The 23531-nt window shown below is 43.0% G+C and overlaps 1 protein-coding gene and 1 long non-coding RNA gene across 2 annotated transcripts in view; one reads left to right on the forward strand and one right to left on the reverse strand.

Annotated features, from left to right (window-relative positions):
• REEP5 (receptor accessory protein 5) overlaps positions 1 to 19487 on the reverse strand; it is a 33479-nt gene extending 13992 nt beyond the window's left edge. The window contains exons 1-3 of the mRNA XM_053665352.1: positions 19276 to 19487; positions 18537 to 18630; positions 3056 to 3194 (exon numbers count right to left, since the gene is read on the reverse strand). Coding sequence (XP_053521327.1) covers positions 3056 to 3194; positions 18537 to 18630; positions 19276 to 19393 — 351 coding nt within the window. The 5' untranslated portion in view covers positions 19394 to 19487. The remainder of the gene's footprint in view (positions 1 to 3055; positions 3195 to 18536; positions 18631 to 19275) is intronic.
• Positions 16787 to 22987, forward strand: LOC128627459 (uncharacterized). The gene is made up of 3 exons (XR_008391632.1): positions 16787 to 17054; positions 21934 to 22109; positions 22647 to 22987. It is a non-coding gene; the product is annotated as an uncharacterized LOC128627459 (long non-coding RNA).
• The last annotated feature ends 544 nt before the right edge of the window (positions 22988 to 23531 follow it).

Raw genomic sequence — 23531 nt, forward strand, 5'->3', positions numbered from 1 at the left:
TTTTTCTCTCTTCTGTGAAAAATATTTCTATTTATAACCTTTGCCCATTTATGTTTTCCTCTTACCTATAAATATTTTTATATATTAGAGACGTTAATTCCTTATCTATTATAAATGTTGTAAATCTATCCTCACCTGTCATTTTTTTTTAAGATTTTATTTATTTATCTTTAGAGGGGAAAGGGGGAAGGAGAGAAAGAGAGAGAAACATCAATGCATGGTTGCCTTTCGTGCATCCCCTGCTGGGAACTGGCCTGCAGGGAACCGGCCTGCAACCCAGGCATGTGCCCTGACTGGGAATCGAACCGCGATCGTGTGGTTCGCAGGCCCACACTCAATCCACTGAGCTACACCAGCCAGGGCTCACCTGTCATTATTTTAACTTTGTTTATATTGCCTATTTTCATATAGAAATCAAACTTTTAATAATTCAGTCAAACTTCAACCAAATCTTTTCCTTTGTGACTTTACATTTTTCTTGGTTCCATACCTCCTAGTTAAAAAACATTCTATACTTTTTTTAAAAACAGGTTTGGGGCCCTGACTGGTAGGGCTCAGTTGGTTGGGCATCATTCCACACAGCACAGGGTCGCCAGTGCGATTCCCGTTCAGGCCACATGTCTCAGTGGTGGGTTCAGTCCCCAGTTAGGGCGCATACGAGTGGCAACCTAAAGATGTTTCTGCCTCACATCAATGTTTCTCACCTTCTCTTTCTCCTTCCTTTCCCCTTTCCTAAAGATAAATAAATGAAGCCTTTAAAAAAATCAAACAGAGTTCCGTGTAGATGTCCTATCCTTGTGAGGTGTGGACGAAACAGGTGGGGGGAGTAGGTTGCCAGGAAGTTCCTGCCCAAGCCCTCCTGCTCCAACCCCTAGAGCTGTGATTTACAGTTTAGCCTCATCTCCTCCTGCTGTCTCGGGTAGCAAAGGGTGACACCTCCACCCAGAGCTGACCAGGACTGGGGCGTGGCCTTCCTCCGGTCCAGTGCCTGGCAGAGGAGCTGATCCCCTCAGGGACAATGAGCCTACCCGCCAAAGCAACAAGATTATTTGACAAATTCAGGCACTGCCAAAGTAAAACAACACAATCAACTACAAACTCTACCAGCAGCAGAAATATTAGAACTGAAGGATCAAGAATTTTACATTGGATTGCTAACTATACTAAAGTAAATGCAGCAATATGAAACAAGAACAAGAAAACATAGGAACATGCCGAGATCAAAAATATAATAGCACATATAAAGAACACAATGCATGATATAAATAGCAGATTGGAACAAACCTGAATATTGGAAGATGAGACTGAGAAAATCTCCCAGAAAGCGGGGGAAAAGAAACAGAAATACATTTTTTAAGTAGCTAAGACCAAGGAAAAAGAACAAATATATCCACAAGTACCCAGAAATAAAGTCAAGATACTATCAATACAGCGAGGGAGACCAAAAGAAGAGAGCTTCCTGTACCTAATTTCCTAAATCTAAATTTTTTTCAATAAAAAATTTAAAAAGTAAGTAGAAATGTAGAAAACATAGGACAAATTGACATAATAAGGGATGTGGGAAATATGTCTGAATATAGAAATAAGAAAACAATGACTAGTTCTTGGGAACACGAAAAACTGGAGGAATACTGCACGCACATTGGGTGTACCCTGGGTGGCCCGAGATAACATGTACAAAGTCGTGCTAACACCAGGGTGATGTTTGTTGACCTCGCCAAGTCACGGGACAGGCACCTGAGGCAGATGGGGGCAAGGCCAGGCTGCACGTGAGTGGGACGCACGAGGGAGGAGAGAGCCAAATCCTTGTCTCCTAGTGGGGATCAGAGCTAACACATAAAACAGACAAATTAAAAAGTGGCTAAAAAAGAGTACTATTTAGAAATGTTGATTTAAATGGCAAGATAATCTGCCATAAATGAAGAAACAGTGGTCGCCTTTAAGGAAGGCAATGCAGGGGGCACAGGGGTGCAGAACAGCTTCCTTCAAAACTGCTGCACAACTTTTGAGTCTTTAAACTACGTGATGTGTAACTTTTTTAAATGTATTGATTGACAGAGAAAGAGAAAGAGGGGAGAGAAGAGACACTGATTTGTTGTTCCACTTATTCGTGTATCCACTGGCTGATTCTCGTACATGCCCAGACTTGCGGGGATCAAACCCTCAACTTTCCCATATCTGGACGACACTCTAACCCACTGTGCCACCCAGCCAGGGCATGTGTAACTTTTGTTAAAACAAATATTTAAGCTACGAAGGGAAGGAACACAACCCAGAATTCACACCCTCTCCAGTTTGGGAAGTCTGGCTCTGGAAACCAGACTATTTACATACTATGCAGAGCTTCTTCCATGGAAGACACTCAAAGAATCAGCTGAAGACAGCATATCCCATTTACAGAGAAATAACCACTCTGTCTATTAAAACGTATGAACGCGCCTTGTGATTCACCTCTGGTGGGAATCTGGAGTTGATACAGTTCCGCTGGGAACGATTTTCAACTTCCTCCTCCTTTCCCCTCCAGCTGGTAACACACTGCCTAACGCAAGGTGTGTCAGGGCTCATCCCTGATGACGTGCTCATCAAAGTGATTAAAATGGTGTCCTCAGAAAGCCCAGTTCACATCTTCTTTCTTCACAGCTATATAAGAAATAAGTATTTTTTCTGACTTCTGCTCACCACTGTGAATAATCAATGGCCTGCGAAAATTTGCAATGCTTCCACATCAAATAGAGACAACACTGTATGAAGACAGGATCTTGGCAAGAAACAGTGTTTGTGATAGGTCACAGTATTTCCATCTTTTATTATCAAACACATCTTGAACACACAATTGCTGTGCTGTTTCCAAGAGTGTAAACAAAACAATGTTAGACATGTTGAATCCTGTCTTCCCACTGAGATAATCTGAAGCAGAGCCACAGATGCCTAACATTCAAGCCTTTGTTCCTATTCCTTATGAACAGGTCCTGAGATGGAGTTTCTTTGAGGGGTTGGGAGCAAATCAAATCCACATATGGAAGGAAACAGAGCAGTTTAGGGAAAGCCAACGTACCTTCAGCATGTAGTAGAAGGGTAACCATGACAGGAAGAAGTCGGAGAAGAACTCGGCAATGCTGAACACACCATACACGACCCAGTAGGTCAGCCACTGGGTATCGTCATCTTTGTTGGGACTCTCAATGGCTTTAATTCTGAAAGGCAATACAAAAGCCAGTATATCATACAGTAGGATCTCAGTGAAACATTTTCAAACATATCATCACAGCCTGCCCTTCGATACCAACTGAGAAACTCCAGCAAATGTATGCACTGTGTCACTGGATGGGAGAGTACAACATAAAGCCAGGAAGCAATGTGGAGATCAGGACACGCTGTAAGTACTTATTCCCGTGTTCTGCTTGCCAGAGAAACCAGTACCAGCCTCTGGATCCAGCCTCCCCCAGATCTCCACCCTGCTCAGCCTCTACCCAGGCCCCAGGAGACAAGCCCAATGGCTGGGAACCCGAGTACTTCCCACTCCTGAGGGGGTTCCTGCCACCAGGGATCTATCAAGAACCCTCTCGTGGCACTTCGGTTCTTATACACTTTTAATAACTGAGGTGAATAGGAATTTCCATAAAAGAACTTCTGGAACATAGTTAAGGCACTGCCCAAAGTCCACAACATATTTCATAACAAACAGGTGAAAACAAACAGCATGGTGTCCTTTTGGTTCTACATTATGAGATCTTCAGACTGTGGTCTTTCCTTCCTTCATCAGTTAATAAATAATATGATTTTCTCAGTACCAACTATTACTTAAACAAAATTCATTCTGCAAATAAATACTTATTCTAGAAATAAATTTAAAATATTTTACTTTTTAGCCTGGGCTGGTGTGGCTCAGCGGATTGAGTGCCAGCCTGAGAACCAAAGGGTCACCAGTTCAATTCCCAGTCAAGGCACACGCCTGGGTTGTGGCCCAGGTCTCCAGTAGGGGGTGTGCGAGAGGCAACCACACATTGATGTTTCTCTCCCTCTCTTCCTCCCTTCCCTTCTCTCTAAAATAAGTAGAATCTTTAAAAAAATATTTTACTTTTTAAATCAAGTTCCCATCCCCTTTAGTAACCATCAACTTGTTCTCTGGGTCTGTTTCTGTTTTGTTTCTGCATTTATTTTTTTTTCTAAATTTCACATGTAAGTGAGATCATACAGTATTTGTTTTTCTGTGACTTACTTCACTTAGCATAATATCCTCTAGCTCTAGGGCCATCCATGTTGTCATAAATGGCAAGATTTCATGTTTATGGCTGAGTGACATTCCAGTGTGTGAACAGGTGTCTGGCGGTAGATGGATGGATGGATAAAGATGTGCAAAGGGACAACAGTGAAACATTTTCAAACATATCATCACAGGTTGATGATATGTTTGAAACTAGGTTGCTTCTGCAGCTTAGCTATTACAGGTAATGCTGCAATGAACATAGGGGTACATATATCTTTTCAATGTGCTTTTTGGGTTTTTTAGATAATACTCCAAAGTGGAAGTGCTAGATCATGTGGCATGTGGCAGCTCTATTTTTAACTTTTTGAGGACTCTTCACAGTGGTTGCATTAGTCTGCATTCTCACCAACTATGCACTAGGGTCCCCTTTTCTTCACACCCTCACTAGCACTTGTGTTTTGTTGAGTTATTGATGGTAGCCACTCTGACAGATGTGAAATGCTATATCATTGTGGTTTTAATTTGCATTTCTGATTATTAGTAACCTGGAGCATTTTTTCAACTGTCTGTATGTCCCTCTTGGGAGAAATGTCTATTCAGGTCCTCTGCTAATTTTTTTAATTGGACTGCCTTTAAAAAATCTGCCTTTAATTTTGCCTTTAAAAAAATTTTAAACATTGCCTCTGGTGTTAAGTTGTATGAGTTCTTTATATATTTTGGACATTAACCCTTTATCAGATGTATCATTTGTAAATATCTTCTCCAACTCAGTAGGTTGCCTTTTTGTTTTGTTAACAGTTTCCTTTGCTGCGCAGAGCTTTTTAGTTTGATATAGTCCCATTTGTTTCCCTGTTCAAGGATATATCGCCAAAAAGATATTGCTAAGAGCAATGTCAAAGAGTTACTGCCTTTGTTTTCTTCTAGGAGTTTTATGGTTTCAGGTTTAACATTCTTTTGTCTTTAAACCACTTTAAGTTTATTTTTTAATAGGGTACAAAGTGATTTGGTTTCATCGTTTTGCATGTATCTGTCCAATTTTCTCAACACCACTTATCTAAGAGACTGTCTTTACCCCACTGTATATTCTTGCCTCCTCTGTCATACATTAATTGACCATATAAAAAGGATTTATTTCTGATCTCTCTATTCTACTCCATTGATCTATACATCTGTTTTCATGGCAGTACCATTCTGTTTTGATTACTATAGCTTTGTGGTATAGTTTGATGTCAGGGAGCATGACCACTTTGTTCTTTCTCAAGATTTCTTTGGCTATTTGGCCACTTAGCTGTATGATATAAAGACTAGGATTAAGTGTTCTAATAAAAAATAACCTTCTTTCACTTCTGAATCACAAAAATTTCTTCCAGTCTTGGAAATCTCTTCATCCTAAACCTGAATTACTAGCTTTTTTCTTTCACCCTATCCTAACATATGTCTGCATATTTATCATAACTAAAATAGTAAACTAGAAGAAATCTGAATCTTGTTTAGCCCAAGACATGGGTTAAGTATTGAAAATGCCCTGGTTACTCGGTACAGTGTGTTCCCCAAAGGGACAGTAAGGCTGCTGAATCACACTGAGTTAGTCACTAAGGGAGACTCTGAACTAATCAGAAGCAGCTGTGGGTGCACACATGTGCACGCACATGTGCATAAGTGCTTTTAGAGCAAGGCTGTCAAACTCACTTTCTCCCGGGGCCACATCAGCATCCCGGTCGCCTTCAAAGGGCTGAATATAATTTCAACTCCTTCATGGTTAAGGAGTAGTTACATGTATACAGCCCTAAAATTATTTTGGTGTACAGGACAATGCTCCACCCAAATGACCCACCCAGCTGGGCTTTTCTTTAATGATTTTTAAGCTATTACTCAAGACCCACAGATTCAAAAACAGAAAAACTACACTAACAGTTCAAATTCAGTTCTTCAAGCAATAACAAAAGGTTAGTTTCTGAACTTCTCCACACCACCAATTCAGAAGTTTCCATGTTCATACACTTGGAACATTACATAGTAACACTGAACAGGAGAAAGAACTGAAAACTGGACACACACACTGGTCACAACTGTGTAGAAAACCAAGACAATGAAGGAAGACAGGGAAACACCAGTCTTATTAAGGTGAAGAGATTTTTTTAATAGAACTTCTCATATTATTGAAGCATTTAATTATTTTTTAAAAGATTTTATTTATCTATTTTTAGAGAGAGTGGAAGAGAAGGAGAAAGAGAGGGAGAGAAACATCAATGTGTGGTTGCCTCTCAAGCCCCCCCCCACCATGGGGACCTGGGCCACAATCCAGGCATGTGCCCTGACTGGGAATCAAACTGATGACCCTGTGGTTCGTAGGCCCCTGCTCAATCCACTGAGCTATACCAGACAGGGGCATAATCATTTAATTATTGTTTTAACTTAAAATAACATATTTATTTTTAAACATGTCTACATGTCATAACACCATAAGCTAGTCAGAACAAGAAAGAATATTGAAGAGGGTCTCACCCATTCAATTTACAGTCGAGGAACCTGAGACTCAAAAAGGTAGAGAAGAAGAAAGCTTAAAGCTGGGGGTTCCTGAATGCTATTTACTTACGCACTTTCTTGCCCAGGTGAGTGGACACAGGTGATTCTTCAACAATACACTCCACTCCCTGGTTCATATACTGAACCATAGCTCAACGTTTGTATCAGAAGGAGGGTGTATCAACTTATCAGGCAACGGGGGATTTAAGAAACCACACAGTGCACTCTGTGTAAGTCATTTTCAGTCCAGTCCAAATGGCAAAGCTGAAGAGTGGGAGGGGTGAGGAGCCTTCTTCAGAGGAAGAACGGGGATGTGGCAGGTGCAGAGGTGGCCGCAGCACCATGGGGGCGGCCAGCAGCTCTAAAAGTTCACTGGGCAGGATTAGAAATCTCAGAATGTGGAGCTGGAAGATATCTGAGAGATGAACTAGCTCTAATTCTACATTTCATACACAAGAAATTAATTTCAAAGAGGAAAGTGATATTAAAATGAATTTCAGCCCTGGCTGGTGTAGCTCAGTGGATTGAGCACGGTCGTGGTTCGATTCCCAGTCAGGACACATGCCTGGGTTGCAGGCCAGTTCCCAGCAGGGGACTCACGAGAGGCAACCATACATTGATATTTCTCTCCTTCCCCTCTAAAAATAAATAAATAAAATCTTAAAAAAATGAATTTCAAGTCAAACTATAATATTATAGAAACGTGTTCACACACTTTTAAGGGTAACAATGGATTGTTTAAATAAATTTTTGGTGTATCCATACACTGACATTCTGAAGCTTTAAAAAGAATACTGACAGGGAAAGATGTCAGTACATAGTGTCAAGACATAGTGTCAGGTGTAAAAAGGAGATTACTCATTCTAGGTAAAAACAAAAAAAGACATGTTTGTGTGTGTTTACAGATTAAGACTGGTGTCCAGAAATATATATTTCAAATTGTGTAAAGTTATTCCTGGGTACAGGAATTGCAGAATTTTACTCTTACTGTCTTTGCAATGAGCATGTACTATTTTTTTTTATAACAGAAGGAAAAAAAGATGATTTCTATTTGGGAAAAAAATGGGCACCAGACTTTCTGTAATTACCTACTTCCTCCTATGAGATTAGGTCTCTCTTTACGGCTTTATTAAAAACAAACACTAAAATGAACATCAGACACAGTCACTTAATTTCTCCCTTGAGAAAACGGCTCATGATTTTCTTACAAACAAACTTCTCTAACAATGATCAGACACAAACTGTTGTATTTGAGAGCATTAAAAGGCCTTAAATATGCACATAAAGACAGAGAGAGAGAAGTCCCACAACCTATTATGTGAAGCTGACTCACCCCAATTTTCTAGTTAAACAAAGCAAACTATTAAAAAACATTAATTACACTGAACGAGCCACTCTTTTTCCATCATTTCTTCCCAATGCTCATCTGGCATTACATCATTTCAGCACCTTTAGCCTGCAGCCTGTATCCTGGTTCTACCACTGATTTGTTACTATGTATCCTGGTTACTATGTATATGGCCTTGGGCAAGTTATTCTGGCCTCAGTTTCCTCATTTGTCAACTGGGGATGATAAACCTCACCGAGTTGTTGTGAGGACTAAGCTAATACATGTAAAGCACTGAGAAACAATGACTGGGACAGAGTAAGCACCAGGAAATATTACCTTAATAGGTAATAATTACAATTGATAATAATTTATTATCCTCAGGAGGCTAGAGAGTAAAAGGAAATTATAGTGATAACACTCCAGTGCTAGCTAAGCAGAGCTAATAAAGAATTAACAGTAGTGTTAATAGGCTTACAGGAGATTAGAGAATTAGCCGGGGACTTCGATTTTACTTCACTCTTGGAATCCCAAATGCTATAGAGTAAGTAAGAAAAGAGCTGAAATTCCAAGTATCCTATTCAAGGTCAGTGGGAACAAATTTGACATTACGGAAAACATTTTTGGGGGCACATGCCACAAAGGTGGCTGGCCAAAATTCTTTATTGTTGGTACTGAGTTGAAACCAGTATGTCCACAACCCACTGGCCAGCCTGCACGGAGACCAGTGGCCCCCACCAGCACTGGCCCATCCATTGTTCACACCTTTGCTGCTGAGTTCTAAAAGCAAGGGCAGGAGCCAAGTGGGGCCAAAGGATGGCATCAAACACCAAGTCCATGTTTATACGTGCAACGGGTAGCAGGGTTCCCAAGTTTAAGCAATCAATACAAAATATAATGTCAAATAGTATTCTACCCTTTTACCTAATGTTTGTACTATAAATATTCTATTGTTAGATCATTAAGAAATGAAAACCAGCAAATAGGAAAAGCAGGTATGAGGGGGAAAGCCATATTTTCTATGGTTTTGAGATAGTCCTGCCATAGTTTCAAATACTGAGATTTTCTTCTTCCATCAATGACAACTTCAGGTAAGTTGTATCACTGCAATGAATGCTACATTTTCATACTTTAAGGAAGTTATAAATTAAGCATTTTTGACACTGTATTAACTCTTTCAGACCCAAAACTTATTCCTAGTTACTATTTCGACACCTTCATTCATGCCATTATGCCAATTTCCTACATTAGAATGGAGCTTGTGCTGCATGAGTGTTATATTTATGTATTATACACACATGCACAGACGAGGAGGGGCAGGCACACGATTGATGGCAAGCCCACAAAGCTCACAGAGAAGTTTTGCCAGTTTCATTCCTGCAACGTACATTTCCCATGATACACGTTAAAGGCAGTTGCTCAAAGGCAGTTAGTAAATAAAACCTATACCAATAAGAAAGCTCTGAGATGTACAGAACAGAAAGGAAACTGCTTGTAGTCCAGTTGCTCTGTTTTATTTTTTTAATGTGGTAAGTTATGTTTCATAACAAGTAGTCCAGAGTTAAGGCAGACTCTGTGAAGCTTGAATATGAACTGTGTTCACAACCCTTTCTGACCCAGCAGGCACATACCATGACCCTCCACTGCGCGCAGGACTGCTTTTGTCGGTGCCTATCCGAGAACCTGAAGCAGAAATTCTGAACATCTCAGAATGGTTTCCTGCTTCCTATTTCCTCTGCTTACAAGTCTGCCTTTGTAAATCTGATTTGATGTATACAGTGCATCATCAAACTGGGAGGAAAAACATCACATATTTTAAGACATAAACACTAGTTTGTTTCTATGCCAGTAAGATTTCTCTTCTTCATGGAAAACAAGAAGGTCAGAACCTATGCGCATTCAGGAAATCACCTTATTTTTCACGGTTGAGAAGGTGTGATGCAAAGTGAGAGAGACCAGTGCATGGGAACCGGACACACGGCAACACTTGCTTGTGTGCTGTTTATACGATGCCGGCCCCTCCTCCCCACCCACCAGAACAAGACACAATAGCGAGGGCAAATACGCTCCTTAAACACGTAGAAACTATCTTTTGCCATGACTATCCAACGTACAAGAACAATGAAAAACTATAGCATGCACTTTTACTCTGCAATGTAGTGTTCTTCTATAGTATAAAATGAGCAACTTAATAATTTCATAATGTACAATAAACTAAATTCCCAGGCTAATATATTTTAAGAGGAATCTAGAAAACAACTCTAATGGAGAGTGAGTCACCAAAAAAAGCAGCCGTTCACGGGCCAAACATTTTGGTTGAAATACAATGTCATTATTTATGAACTGCCCACCACTTTGTTTTTTCATACAAAACGGAAGATTCGGTCACAGTCCAGTGTGAACCAGGTGAATGCTGACAGTGAGCAGGCCAGGGCAGTCGGGTGTCTCCTGGCCCACGCCTGCTGCGGCCTCAACAGTCTTGTGACCTGAGTCAAGTAACCTGAGTTTGTGGCCGTGGTTTCCAAATCTGTGAAAGGCAGCTATCACCCCAGCAGCTCGATCTCTCAGACCTCTCCAAGCTAATGTTTTATAACTCAAAACTGAACAGGTTACACAATTTCCGAGATGATTTAAAAAGATAAATGCCCGAAGCAGTAAAACAGCAGATGCAGATACTGCTAGGACAACCCTTTGTCAATAAAGCTCATGACTCTATAAATGTAACACCTATGTTAAGTACGGTATCATAAAGTTTAACTTAAGCACGAGTGCCCTGCCTACTAGTCGCAACAACCTAAACTGACCTTTCCCAGACAAAAGAGAGTCACATCAAGATAGACAGCGCTCTAGGGTTACCTCTGACATGTAAGTGATCCTTCACTGCATCACCTGGCCTAGCTATCAGAAGCTGCAGGATATATATAGTGGCCACGTGACCAACAGGGACACACGATAAGCTCTCCTCCCAGGAATCAGAAGAGTGAGCAAGTGATAGAATGAAGCCAGGATAGGTTTCTGCAGCCCCCAGTTATATTTCAAGTACTACAAAAAATACATTTAATTAGCAATTTTGAAATTGTTTTTAAATTTCTACTTATACTAATTCATTGTTCCTCAAAATTAATTAATCAAGAGTGTTATTGATAGACACCAAATACCTCCAAATATCCCTGTATGTAATGACGCTTGTTTTAAATACTATGTGAGGGCACTGAGCTGAAAACTGAATCCTCATTCAGTCAGTCCTGAAAAAGAGAAGGACTCCCAGGACAGAGGGAGGAAACGAAGGCAACTCAGAAGAACAAACAGACCAAACCTGTATGGCTTTCATCAACAATAAAAGAAAGAGTTCATCAGAGTTCAAAAGGAACGCTCCAGAGCAGACTGGAATATCCCTCCGCTACTGCTTTAGAGCCCAGAAACTAGATCGTGAATAAATAATTTACATCACTCATCTTATTTGCTCCTCAAAACTTTCTTCTCTCTATGCCACAGGCTTCCTTAACCCACACACACACGCACACACACAAAACCCCATAAAAATGTAACCAAACGCTGGCTATAATTATCTTTAAAAAAACAGCACAGGTTGTTACAAGGACATTTTATTTTTCAGTTTTCTTCACACCCCTCCATCTTAAAATAGTTCAGCAATATTAGCAATACTAAGTGAAAACACAACCAGTAAAAAGCTGAAAAAGTAAAATGTTTAAATGTTTCAGGTTTCAGTGTTGCTTAAGGCCAAATTCACAGAATGCCAATTACAGTTTTGATCCAAGGGCATAGCTGGCCAGACTGTTTGCATTTCCTTCACGCTCCCCAAAGATGGCCAAGTGTGGGCAGGCACCGTAGTGCTCATACGCACTGTAACACAGAACACAGACGCAGAGAGAAAAGCTAGTGTCATAGAACACAAGCAGCTTAGTAGAAAATGTATCTGCTCCCAAGTTCTCATGAGTAAAAAAGAAAAAAGAAAAAGATAATTGTAAGTTCTCAAAAGAACACAAGAAAACAAACACACCCCTTACTGATGAGGCCATGAAGAGAACCATAAACGCACACCCCCCAGCACTGTTAGCGGTGCCTAGCTCTGCTTCTGACGACCTGTTTCTGTGAGACAGGAAGTGGTCCGGGACTGCCAGTCACAGGCGACTTTCTCCAACTCTCCTCTGGCAATGAGCCTCTGTGTAGGAGTCTGCCACTGCAAATCTTACATAAGTACATTACAACTATTTCTCACCTGTACTTCCTCACTTTCTCTGCAGTGCATCATTAGCTAAGCAGATGCTAGAGCTTTTACTTGAGCTTGTTATTACAACTCTTGCAGTTACTTTGACAGTTTTTTTAATAAAAATACACTGCATGAAAGGAATGCATTGACAGCGTCAAAATGACCACCAGCTCAGTTCGCATCTCTACATAAGGTTATGGCTCATCTCCGTGATACTCAGGGCCCCTGGGGAGCAGTGCAACGTAAAAGTTAAACACGTGGACTCTGGAGCCAGACTCCCTGGGTTTAAATGCCATTTTCGCCATCTACTAGTTGTCAGACCTTAATCAAAGGAACTTCTTTCTGTTTCCTCATCTGTAAAACAGGAAACCATACAACTTAGTCACAGGGTTGTCATGAGAATGAAATGAGCTATAATTGTAAAGCACTTACGAAGGGATCCACAAGTGGCTATTGAATACAGAGCTGCACAGGTGTCCAGCAATCATACAAAGAGCTACTTGCTCTTATACTCTTACTACTGATGGCAAAAGGCTGAAATGGGCTGGTAAAGACACACAGAAGAGAAAATGACACACCACTGAAGTGGGCGTGAGATTTCAAAGGCGGGACAAAACGTTAGATTACATATACACACCAAAACAGTGGACTTGACATGTATTTAATCTTTTGACTTTGGTACTAAAATATGTCTAAATGGGCTTCCATATGCCTGTGTAGCCAGCGATGGTTCCAGACCAAATCTGGCCCATGTGTGGCCCTGAAGAACACATTCTCCCTGTGTGTCCCTGATCATTCGGAAACTCAGAGTTGGACCACACGTTTGATCCCTATGGCCCAACTCTGACAGACCCAGGGAAGTGGCAGCCTTATCCTTAAAAAAAAAATCTATATATATATATATAGATATAGATATAAATATAGATATAGATATAATATATATGATAAAAAGAAAATTAATAGGCTTTTACAGAATTTTAAACAAAAAGGTTGCTGAGTAGGACAAAAAAGAGCACTGCCCTCCTTTCCTTTCTCTGCAGAACAAAAATAAAAATAGACAATAAAGTCACTAGGTTTTTCCTCCTAATTCCATTTGCCCAGAGCAGCAGCGAGAAGACCAGCACCCCTGCTGGAGTGGCCCTGGGGGGCTGCCTCGGGTCTCAAGGGACAGACTTTGTGAATGAAGGGGGGGCCCCCCCGCACACACTCCTGAGAGGCCCTCAGAATGATTCTTATTTGTGCAACGCCATTCAAAGCAAGGCTGCACCAGAAACAAAAGGCCACGTATTATAGAATTCCATTGACGTGAAATGCCCAGAATAGGTGCATCCACAGAGACAGGAAGTAAAATGGGGGTTTCTGAGGACTGGGGAGTAGGAGAAAAGGGGAGCGACTGCTGGAGGGTGTCGAGTTTCCTCTTTTTGGGTGATGAAAATGTTTTGGAATTAGATAGTGGTGATGCTTTCAAAACTATGAATACACTAACTACTAACCTGTACACTTTAAAAAGGTTACATGTGAATTATATCTCAGCAAAAGGCAGAGCAAGTCTACCTTAATAATGGAGATTCCTATTATTAACCAATACTTGTATCAGGAACACAGGAAAGGAGGAGATTAAAGTAACTCTGTCAACAGCTCTTGATAATGAGAAGGCTGGAATTAGATTTCATATTGCCTGCAGATAAAACGTCTGCTGCTCAAAGTCTGGAAACATAGAAGTAGAGGATAAAGGCTCTGTTCTCAAAAATCTCAAGGGGAAACTATGTCCTCAGAAAATGAGAGTAGCCAGTAGGGAGGGACTCCCTGATGTGGTGCTGGTTGCCTCTTGAAGCTCTGACCTGGCCCTTCAGCTCGCTGTGCGCTCAGACGTGCCAGGACCTGACTTGCAGCCAGGTGCACCTGAGCCCTACCCACAGGTTTCCCAAGGCAGTGAGTCACAAGAAAAGCTGGGAAGCCAGCTGAGCTTCTACAAATTGTATTTCTGCACCCTACAGCCTTCAGGCCCAATGATGACCACTACATAAAATCTGAGCACCCCTTTCTAAGATGGTCCAAAGAGAGGAAACAGCAGGAGCAAAAGCTGAAAGGTGAGGAAAGAAGGGCTAGACAACAGTTTGGCGGAACACCAATTTCTTCTAGAGATCACAGCAGTCAGAGTGACTTTAATGTCAAGTCATCTCACACCCTACGTAAAACTCATCAAAGCAACCCGAAAACATGCAACCCCCCTACAACCAACTGTAATAAAACACACACTTTGTGTACCAGTCTCAGGGTGATGAAGTTGTAATTTGGCTAGCCCTGACCACATGGCTTGGTTGGTTGCAGCACTGTCCAGTGCACCAGAAGGTGGCGGGTTCAATTCTGGGTCACAACACCTGCCTAGATTGCAGGGTCAATCCCTGCTGGGGGCACACAGGAAGCAACTGATAGATGTTTCTCACGTTGATGTTTCCCTCTCTTTCTCTCCTTTCCTCTTCCACACCCCTCACTGGGGACCTGGCCTGCAACCCAGGCATGTGCCCTGACTGGGAATCAAACCGGCAACCCTTTGGTTTACAGGCCGGCACTCAGTCCACCGAGCCACAGCAGCCAGGGCTCTGCTTTCCTTTCTAAGGTCAATGAACATATTCTTGGATGAGGATAAAAAAATGTTTAATTAAAAAAAAAAAGAACCCTGGCTGGTATGGCTCAGTGTTTTCAGTGCTGGCCTGCGAACTGAAAGGTCACTGGTTGAATTCCTGGTCAGGACACATGCCTCGGTTGCAGGCCAGGTCCCTGGCTGGGGGCTGCGGGTGTGCAAGGGGCAACCAAGGGATGTTTCTCTCTCTTTCTTCCTCCCTTCCTCCTTCCCTTCCCCTCTCTGTGAAAATAAATAAATCTTAAAAAAATAAAATTAATAAAAGAATAAATCTGGCTAGGAAACACAGGGAAAATTACAAGAGGCAAAGACAACATTTAAAGTAGTGTGATCATAGATCACACTTGAAGTAACACTGATTTAGGTGCTATTAATACCATCATTTTCAAGGGCTTTATGAGAATTACACAATCACACTGGTTAAGCAAGGAACAGACTTGATTAGACAAATGTAACCGGGGTGGCCTGAGTGTGTACTAAGTGGGGGGCTGCCTGCTCTGTGCTGTGCACACAGGCCCATGTTCCCTGGAACCTCCCTCGCAGAGCAGAGGCCAGGAGACTTCTGGCCGTTCCCAGGGGGGGCAGGCCACTTCCCCATCTTGCGCCACCTTCAAGTGTAACAAGCACAGATGACTGCTCTCACTCTTCACCGGGGTTCTCAACACTGACTGCACACTGCAATCCTTTAAGAACAGTATAAGACTGGGGATTTTTAAACCCCCCCAAAACCCAGGCCAAATCTCAGAACAATTACATCAGAATCTCTGGGAGTGGAAGTAGGCGTCAGTACTTTTTAAGGCTCCTTAGATAATTCCGGTGGGCAGTCAGGGCTGAGAACCAGTTTTTGGGAGAAGTCCAAGTTCCCAGAGACTAACCTTTACTTCTCTTACCAGCAGAGAATCTTCTATTTATTTTAAAGGTAAAAGAATTGGGTCTTCCAAAAGGAAGCATCCTATGAATAAATACTAGTCCAGAAAGTCATTATTTCCTAAATTTCTGCTTATATCATTAAATTCCCTCTATTAGATTTTTAATACTTTTCCAACTCCTATTAAGAGGTACTACAAATGTTATTTTGCCTCAGAATATATACTTGGTGAATAGAATAATTCTTAAATACATAAAACTCACTTATCTGAACTACTCAGAAATATGACTGATGGTCTCTACCGTTTCACAGAATTCTTAGCAATAGACAGAAACATTTGGTTTCTTATAAGCAAAAGAGCCAATAATATTCAATTGGCTACGTTAAAAAAATGAATGAAAGAATGACTACAAAGAACTATGAAGCTGAAATCGACTGGCTTGAAACTACTTTGAAATATGACTTTAACAAATGGCCCCTGTGAGAATTAATCCACTCCGGGTCAAGGAGAAGCATGGTGGACTTCTGTCCACATCTTTGAGTCACATCCACTTCCACACACACGGATCTACCTACCCCACCTGCAAATAGACTTCTACCTTTCTAAAGCCGGCAGCGACGATCTCAGCAGACCGACAGAGAGTTTATGTTTCTCATGAGGTTATGTACCCCATGGCACTGATGTGGGGCACGGGGGACTTTTTTATGTTATTCATTTTTTTAAATCCTGGTCTTGCTAATTGCATGTAATTCAAGCAGTGAGGCAGTACTAAGCTGCCACACCCCATTTGTTCTGAATGTGATAACATCTAGAGCACAGACCTGAAAATGCTTCAAAAGCTTTCTTTTTAGAAGAGCTCCTGCAAGCAGACTACACAAACTGAAGAGAGGTGAAGGCAGGGACTGCTGGGCGACTTTGTCTGTTATCACAGACAGGGATGTGCAAGCCCTTTTGAGTCAGGGCTGCCCACAAACTTTCTATATACACCATATACCAGTAGACTGCATTTACCAGAACACTGCAATTCTTGTAATGCATTCATTGATCTGAACGCCAAATGAGTTTTTCTGATGTGCCTTCAGATTCTTTCGGTAGTCACACAAAACCTGATGGTGCTACTGGAGGTAATGCCAAAGACAGTACATGTTCTTCTCAAGCTGAAGAGTGAAGATCTCTGAATGCACAAGTAAGCAGTGTCCTACAGGCAGCTAGACTTTCTGGAGCCCCTTGAAGTGCACCAGACCAACACAGTAAGTATTATTTATGTATTTTCAACTTAGTTGTGCAAATAAAAACTTCTAAAACATATTTTCCCCTTCCAATGATAGTCACAAAATGTAATAATGTGTTATCTATGCCTTAGCCTCCTAGCTGAAAATTTTTCTTCCTTTATTTTTGTCCCTATGGTTGAGGAAAGTTGCAAAAACCAATTCAGTGAAAGTAAAACCCACTGCCATTCTGGGAAGAGCTGTAGAGTAAAACAAAATTCACTTGAGTGAGGGATAATTTCCAGTTGAATGTATGGAAAATGAAATTGTGTAATATTTTAAAGTAAACACACTATAAAGTAAAAAACAACCTTAACGAATAATAAATTCAGCTCCTAATCTGATAAGATTCATTTATTTATAACTAAATTAAATGAATTTATTTTAATTACATAAGTCATTTATAGAACCAAGAAGCTATATTAGGGATGTATTTCATGAGGTTTTTGTCTTTACAATTGGGTATTTCCCACCTACCTGTAATAAGTAGCAAGACTTGTTATTTTCTTGTATTATTTAATTATTTTTAAAAATTTACATGTGCTGGTATGGTATTGTTTAATAACATTACACAAGTTTCAGGTGTACAATTCTATTCATCTGTATTCTGCCTTGTGTGCTCACCACCCAAAGTCTAGTCTCCCTCCCTCACCGTGTATTTGACCCCCTCTACCTGCTTCATCTTCCCCCAACTCCTTCTCTGGTAACCACCACACCGCTGTCCATGTCTATGAGTTGATTGGGTTTGTCTGTTTGATGCTTTCTATTTCATATCCCATATATGAGGGAAATCATGTGGGGTTCTTCTGGCAAGCCTTTTGAAAAGCAAGACAAAATTCTCCCCAGTGTCTGAATTAACACTGATTCAGAATTAAGGAAGTCCCAACTGATGAGGTTTTACTATCCCATGTACATGGTTATATGGTGAAATACACATTTAAGTAATTATTAGGGAGAAGGAATCAGCTCTCTGGACTGGATGAGAGCTCCTCACCAGTAAAGGTAGAACGACTTTGCATAACACTTCCAATTTGTGCATCCATTAAAAGGTACACGTCCCGTCAGTAGAAGCTGATGAAATATACGTTTCAGCAGTCATCAAGAGATCAAGCATCAAGTTAAAGCTCTACCAGGGGTGTCCAACCTGCGGCCCGAAGGCCACATGCGGCTCAGCATGGCTATGAATGCACTCCAACACAAAATCGTAAATTTACTTAAAACATTGCGAGATTTTCTTGTGATTACATGTCAAAATGTATTGCACATGTAGCTCAAGACAACTCTTCTTCCCGTGTGGCCCAGACACCAAAAGGTTGGACACCCCTGCCCCTTAAGCAGTCAGTTACTACCCTGGGATGCTTAGACTGCTCTCTCAGGGAAACTGGGCGTACAGTAACTAGGGCAGCCCTGGATGGGGGAAGGGGAGTGAAAGGGAGGAAGATGGTTGCAGGGGGAGCCACTTACGAGATGTAGGCTGGGTAGCCAAATCCTATCAGGTTGCAAAGGAGAGGGGCTCCACAACCGAACACCAGGTACAAGGCCACCGCGCCGATGACACCTGGAGACATGAGGAGAGAAGTAGGTCGAGTGGCACCAGAGGTACTCAAACGCACAGCCCCCCCAACCACACCCACACCGCAAAGCTTGGCCAGACAAGGCGTTGGAGAACAAACCAAGCAGGGAAGGTGGAGCCCTTGGCCGGGCTTTGCCCGGGGTCTGGGAATAACGGGCAGCCCCCACCTCTGTGTCCTTCCTCCCGCCCTCCGTCCTGCAGGAGCCCTTCAGGGCGCGCAGCTCCACGGAGGGTCTAAGACTGGCTCCCACCGCCACCCCGCCCGCGCGCCCTCCCGCCAGGCTCCCCCTCCCCCGCCACTGCGCGCCAACCCTGAGCTCGTCTCAGGGACACCGCGCACCGCCGCCGGGACAGACACGTCAGCGCCGGCCCTTTCCTGCTCCGCCACCAGGCTGCGGGCACAAGCCAGCGACCCCCCCAAGCCGGGGCCGCCCTGGGAGGAGTGATCTCCGGCCCCTGGCCTTTTCGGCAGCCAGTTCGGTCCCCGAGGATGCCGACGGCCCCCATCTGTCACCCACATCGCCTTCCGCGAACCCTCTCCCTGGAAGCTTCCCCAGCAGCTGGTGCAGCAGCTGCCCCAAGACCCGGCCAGCAGCCTCCGCCCCTGGCGGGCCGCAGCCCCGCACCCACCGAGCGCGATGTAGCTCCGGTTCACGCCGGTCTTGGCCTCGAGCTTGGCCAAGAGGTCGGTCAAGCGGTTCTTCTCGTGCAGGAACTGGTCAAACCTCTCTCTCATGGCCACAGACATGGCGGGGACCTTAGTGCCACCGCCTGGGGCTGCTCCTAGTGAGAGTAGCTGCGGAGCAGGGTGACGGGCGGAGCAGGAGCGACGGCAATGGGCGGGGCCGCTCGCGTCCTGCCTCCCTCCCGCGGGGTCCCCGCCAGCCCCGCCCGCCCCGCCGAGACCGCGCCGCCCTCCGCTTCCTCCCCCTCGCCGGGCTCCGAAGCCTGGGCCACACCCTGGGCGGCGGCCGCTGCGAGGCGGCCCGAACTGCAGGGGCTCCCTGCGGGTGGGTGGAAGGTCCACTGCGTCTGTTAACAGGCTTATTATCCTTTGAGGGTAAAAAGGGCTCGCGTAAGCTCCTTTTGCGAATCGAATAATGCAAAAAGCAGGTGGAGAAGAAGGAGGCAGGAACTCTTAAGGCCCCACGTGCAGTGTGGTGGGACTGATTTGATGTACTTAAACTGGCGAGCGAAACCTGCTGAGACATTTTACATCTAAAAATGGAAATGGACGACCATCTTGAAAGAACTCTGATTGCGAACCTGCTTTTTCTTTTCGCTGCCATAGTTTTTTCTCACCTATGTTTACTAGTGTTTTTGAAAAGACCCTTGAAGAAACCTAATGCACTCTCCTCTGGGTACATCTTTCCCAAGAAAGTACTGCACTACTTAAACCTTTTCACGGTGGACCTGCATTTGCTTGATGCTTAATATTGTGGAAACATTTCCAAACCCGTCAGGACTTGCCTACAAACAAAAGTACCCTGAAGAAGGCAATTGCAATCCTTAGGGCAGGACCTTACCTTGCCTACTTAAGAATGTCTTGCTCAAGCTTTTCCCCCAAATCGAGGCTCTTGTTATCTCTCGCCCAGATTATTTCGGGGGGGGGGCTTTTTGAAAGTATTAATTTTTCCTCATTGCTGAAGGCTCCTTATTAACTGCAGACTAAAGCTCAGATTCCTCCCATCCAAGTACTAACGAGGCCCTACTTAGCTTCCGAGATCAGACGAGATGGGGGGGGGGGGGCGTTCAGGGTGGTATGGCCCTAGACCTAAAGCTCTGATTCCTTAGCTTAGCCTTCACTGGCTCTGCACAAAGTGGCCCCCCCACATTCTCCATTTGTCCTACACAGCCCCTCTGCTCCTACAAATTGACTTAATCATCATACTGCCACTTCTGCAAAACATCCTGCCCACTCCTACATTTTTTTCTTTTATGCTAATTCACCTTCCTCTTTTCTTCCCTGATCTTCTTAGCTCAAGTTCCTCAGCACTCCCACCACGATCCAGCCGAATAAGTGAACAAGTTAAACCAACTAAAATATGAACGGCATTATTGTGACAGCCTGCCTACTGGGCTGTCGATTTCTGTCTTTCTACCTACAGTCATTCTCGTTGTGGCAGCCAGTTGTGTGTTTTAAAAATGTAGGTCCAGTTGTGTTATCTTTTTGCCCTTAACCCTCCAGTGGCTTTCCATCTGCCTGAAGAGTGGTCTCAAGATCAGAGATGATGTGGTTCATTCCTTGTCCTACTGCTTGCCTCCCTGCTGTGCCTCAAACAAGCTGAGCTCTCCTGCTGTCCCTGCTTGGTCACCCTCCCCTCTTTCACTTTATTTCTACCTCACTGCTTCGCCACCGGGAATGATTTTGCTCCCCCACCTCCTGCTCTGCCACAGGACTTGTGGCAATGTCTGGAGACATCTGTGGATGTCAGAAAGATGGTCACGGCTGGGATATAGATGGTACCCGCTACTAGCATCTAGTGGGTAGTGGCCTGAGATGCCGTTAAACATCCTACAATGCACAGGACAGCCCCACACAACAAAGAATTATCCAGCCCCAAGTGTCATAGTACTGAGGTCGGGAAACCTCATATCTCAAGAACTCCAGACAACCACTTAACTGTTTCCTCCAGTTCTTCAGGCCTTTGTGCGAATGACACCGCTGTGAGGCCCTTTCTGATCCCTAATTGCAGCACTCTCTAGCCCCATCTTTATGTTCTTCCATAGCACTTATTACTGTCTGACATTCTACATATGCTACTTTTTAAGTTGTTTTTTCTTTCCCCACTATTTAATGATGAGCCCCATGAAGGTAGGAACTGTGACCTATTTTGTTTACTTCTGTATCTCTAACACCTAAAACAGTGACCAGACATAACAGGTGTTCGGGGACCATTTCTTCAATGAGTGAATGTCTAATATGTATTATCCTACCCAATATTCTAAGTGTTACATGCTCTGATTCATTTAATCCTCACAACCACATAAGGCAGGTCCTATCTGTTTCATCCCCATTTAAGAGAAGGAGGTAAGGCAACAAGGCCTCAGACTTACTAAATGTCAGAGCTAGAGTTTAGACCTGGGTCCTTACACCCTGTATTATCCTGCTGATGTGGGTCGAACTGTGTCGCCCTCCACTGCCCTGCCACAGGAATGGCATTGGAGTCCTAACCCCCGGTATGTCAGACTGCCACTCTTTGGAGATGGGGTCTTTACTGAGGAAATCAAGTTAAAATGAGATCGTTAGGATGGACTATAATGCAATGCCATCTCCTTTTATAAAAGAGGAAATTGGACACCGAGACAGACACACATGGAGGGACGTTGATATGAAGACACACAGGTAGAAGCTGGCCGTCTACAGGCCAAGGGGACAGGCCTGGAACAAATTCGTCCCTCACAGCCCTCAGATGAAGACAACCCTGCGACATGCTGATCTTGGACTTCTGGCCTCCCAGACGGTGAGACAATAAATTTCTGTTATTAAAGCTACCCAGTCTGTGGTACTTTGTTATAGCAGCCCTAGAAAACTGTTGTAGCTGCCTACCAGAATAACTGAATTTTGAACTTTGTAACCAGATGTGAGTTTGTTCAATTTCCTACTAAGTGAGTACAGTAATTATTCACTTATCTGGAAGTCAGGGTCATGTTTTTGATTACTTCAAATGATTTACAATTTGATGGTTTCATTTATTTACTATACCTATGTTTTTGTAGTTGAAAGTGTTTATAACTTTATTGAGGTTTTATTTATTTTTTTAAGCCAAAGAGCAAAATCCTTTTAGTTTCATATTTTTTAACTTTATTTTTCCATTACAGTTTCCATTAAGTTTATATTGTATTAGTTTCAGGTGTAAAGAAGGAGAATCCTTTTAAGTTAGGTATTCAAATTAGCCTAAAGTTTATCGCAACATTTGTACAATATTAAGTTTTCATGACACACCTGGAACATACTATTCATTTGGGTATATAGCGTATAAATATTCTTCTTTCCTCAGTTTTCTCCTGAGGTCCTAAGTTTTTTCCTTCTTCCATCGTTCCACCTAACACCGGCAAGAGGAAGCAGCGTAGCAGAGCGTGGAGTGTGGAAGGGTCTCTGGGGCCAGCCCGTGTGGGTGGAATCCGAGCAGCTCCGTTCAGCTATGTGACTTCAGGCAAGTTACTTCAGCTTCCTGAGCCCCTGCTTCTCTACTGTAAAACAGGGGCAACAGTAGTACCTATTTCACAGGGTTGTCGTGATGATTGAATTAGCTATTTGTAACGTTATTGGAAGAATGCCTAGTTTTAAAAAATGTGTTTGTTAAATAACTTAAGAAGGAAAACACAGCTACACACTAAAATGGAGACCATTACATGCTAAAATTGGGGAATATTACGTAATTGCCTTTAGCAACTTGCGATCAGTTTGGGGACTGTGGAACCCTCTGCTCATCCGGCCATCACTACAAAGCTTTGACTCTTTCATAGGTCAGAAAAATATGCAGAAGCTAAGAACTCTGCCTTAGGTGTCAGACTATTCACTCACTCCTATTTATGGGCCAGACACTGCTAGACCTGGGAACCAGGTAGACCAGTCTCTGTCTGGGCGGCCATCAGGAAGGCTGGCCTGAAGCAGGTTGACTTTGGCAATTCCTGAGAAGGAAGTCGAACCAATCTGAGATGATGCAAATGCTGTTACTATAGTACCCTTCCTGAGCTAGAGAAGAAATTTCTGCCAGAGACCTGCAATCAGGTGACTTTAGTTCTCCATGAGCTCTTTCTTTAGGTTAAGATAATTTCTCAACTACTTGGAGTCATTAACACCCTTTATTTCTAACTCTCACATATGTTAGGTAGATAGATACCTCCCGCCCGCCCCCCCCATCTCCTGCACTTGGAGAAGA

Source organism: Artibeus jamaicensis, unplaced genomic scaffold (assembly GCF_021234435.1).
Source record: "Artibeus jamaicensis isolate MK-2021 breed Jamaican fruit bat unplaced genomic scaffold, CSHL_Jam_final contig_402, whole genome shotgun sequence".
NCBI classification, from domain to species: domain Eukaryota; kingdom Metazoa; phylum Chordata; class Mammalia; order Chiroptera; family Phyllostomidae; genus Artibeus; species Artibeus jamaicensis.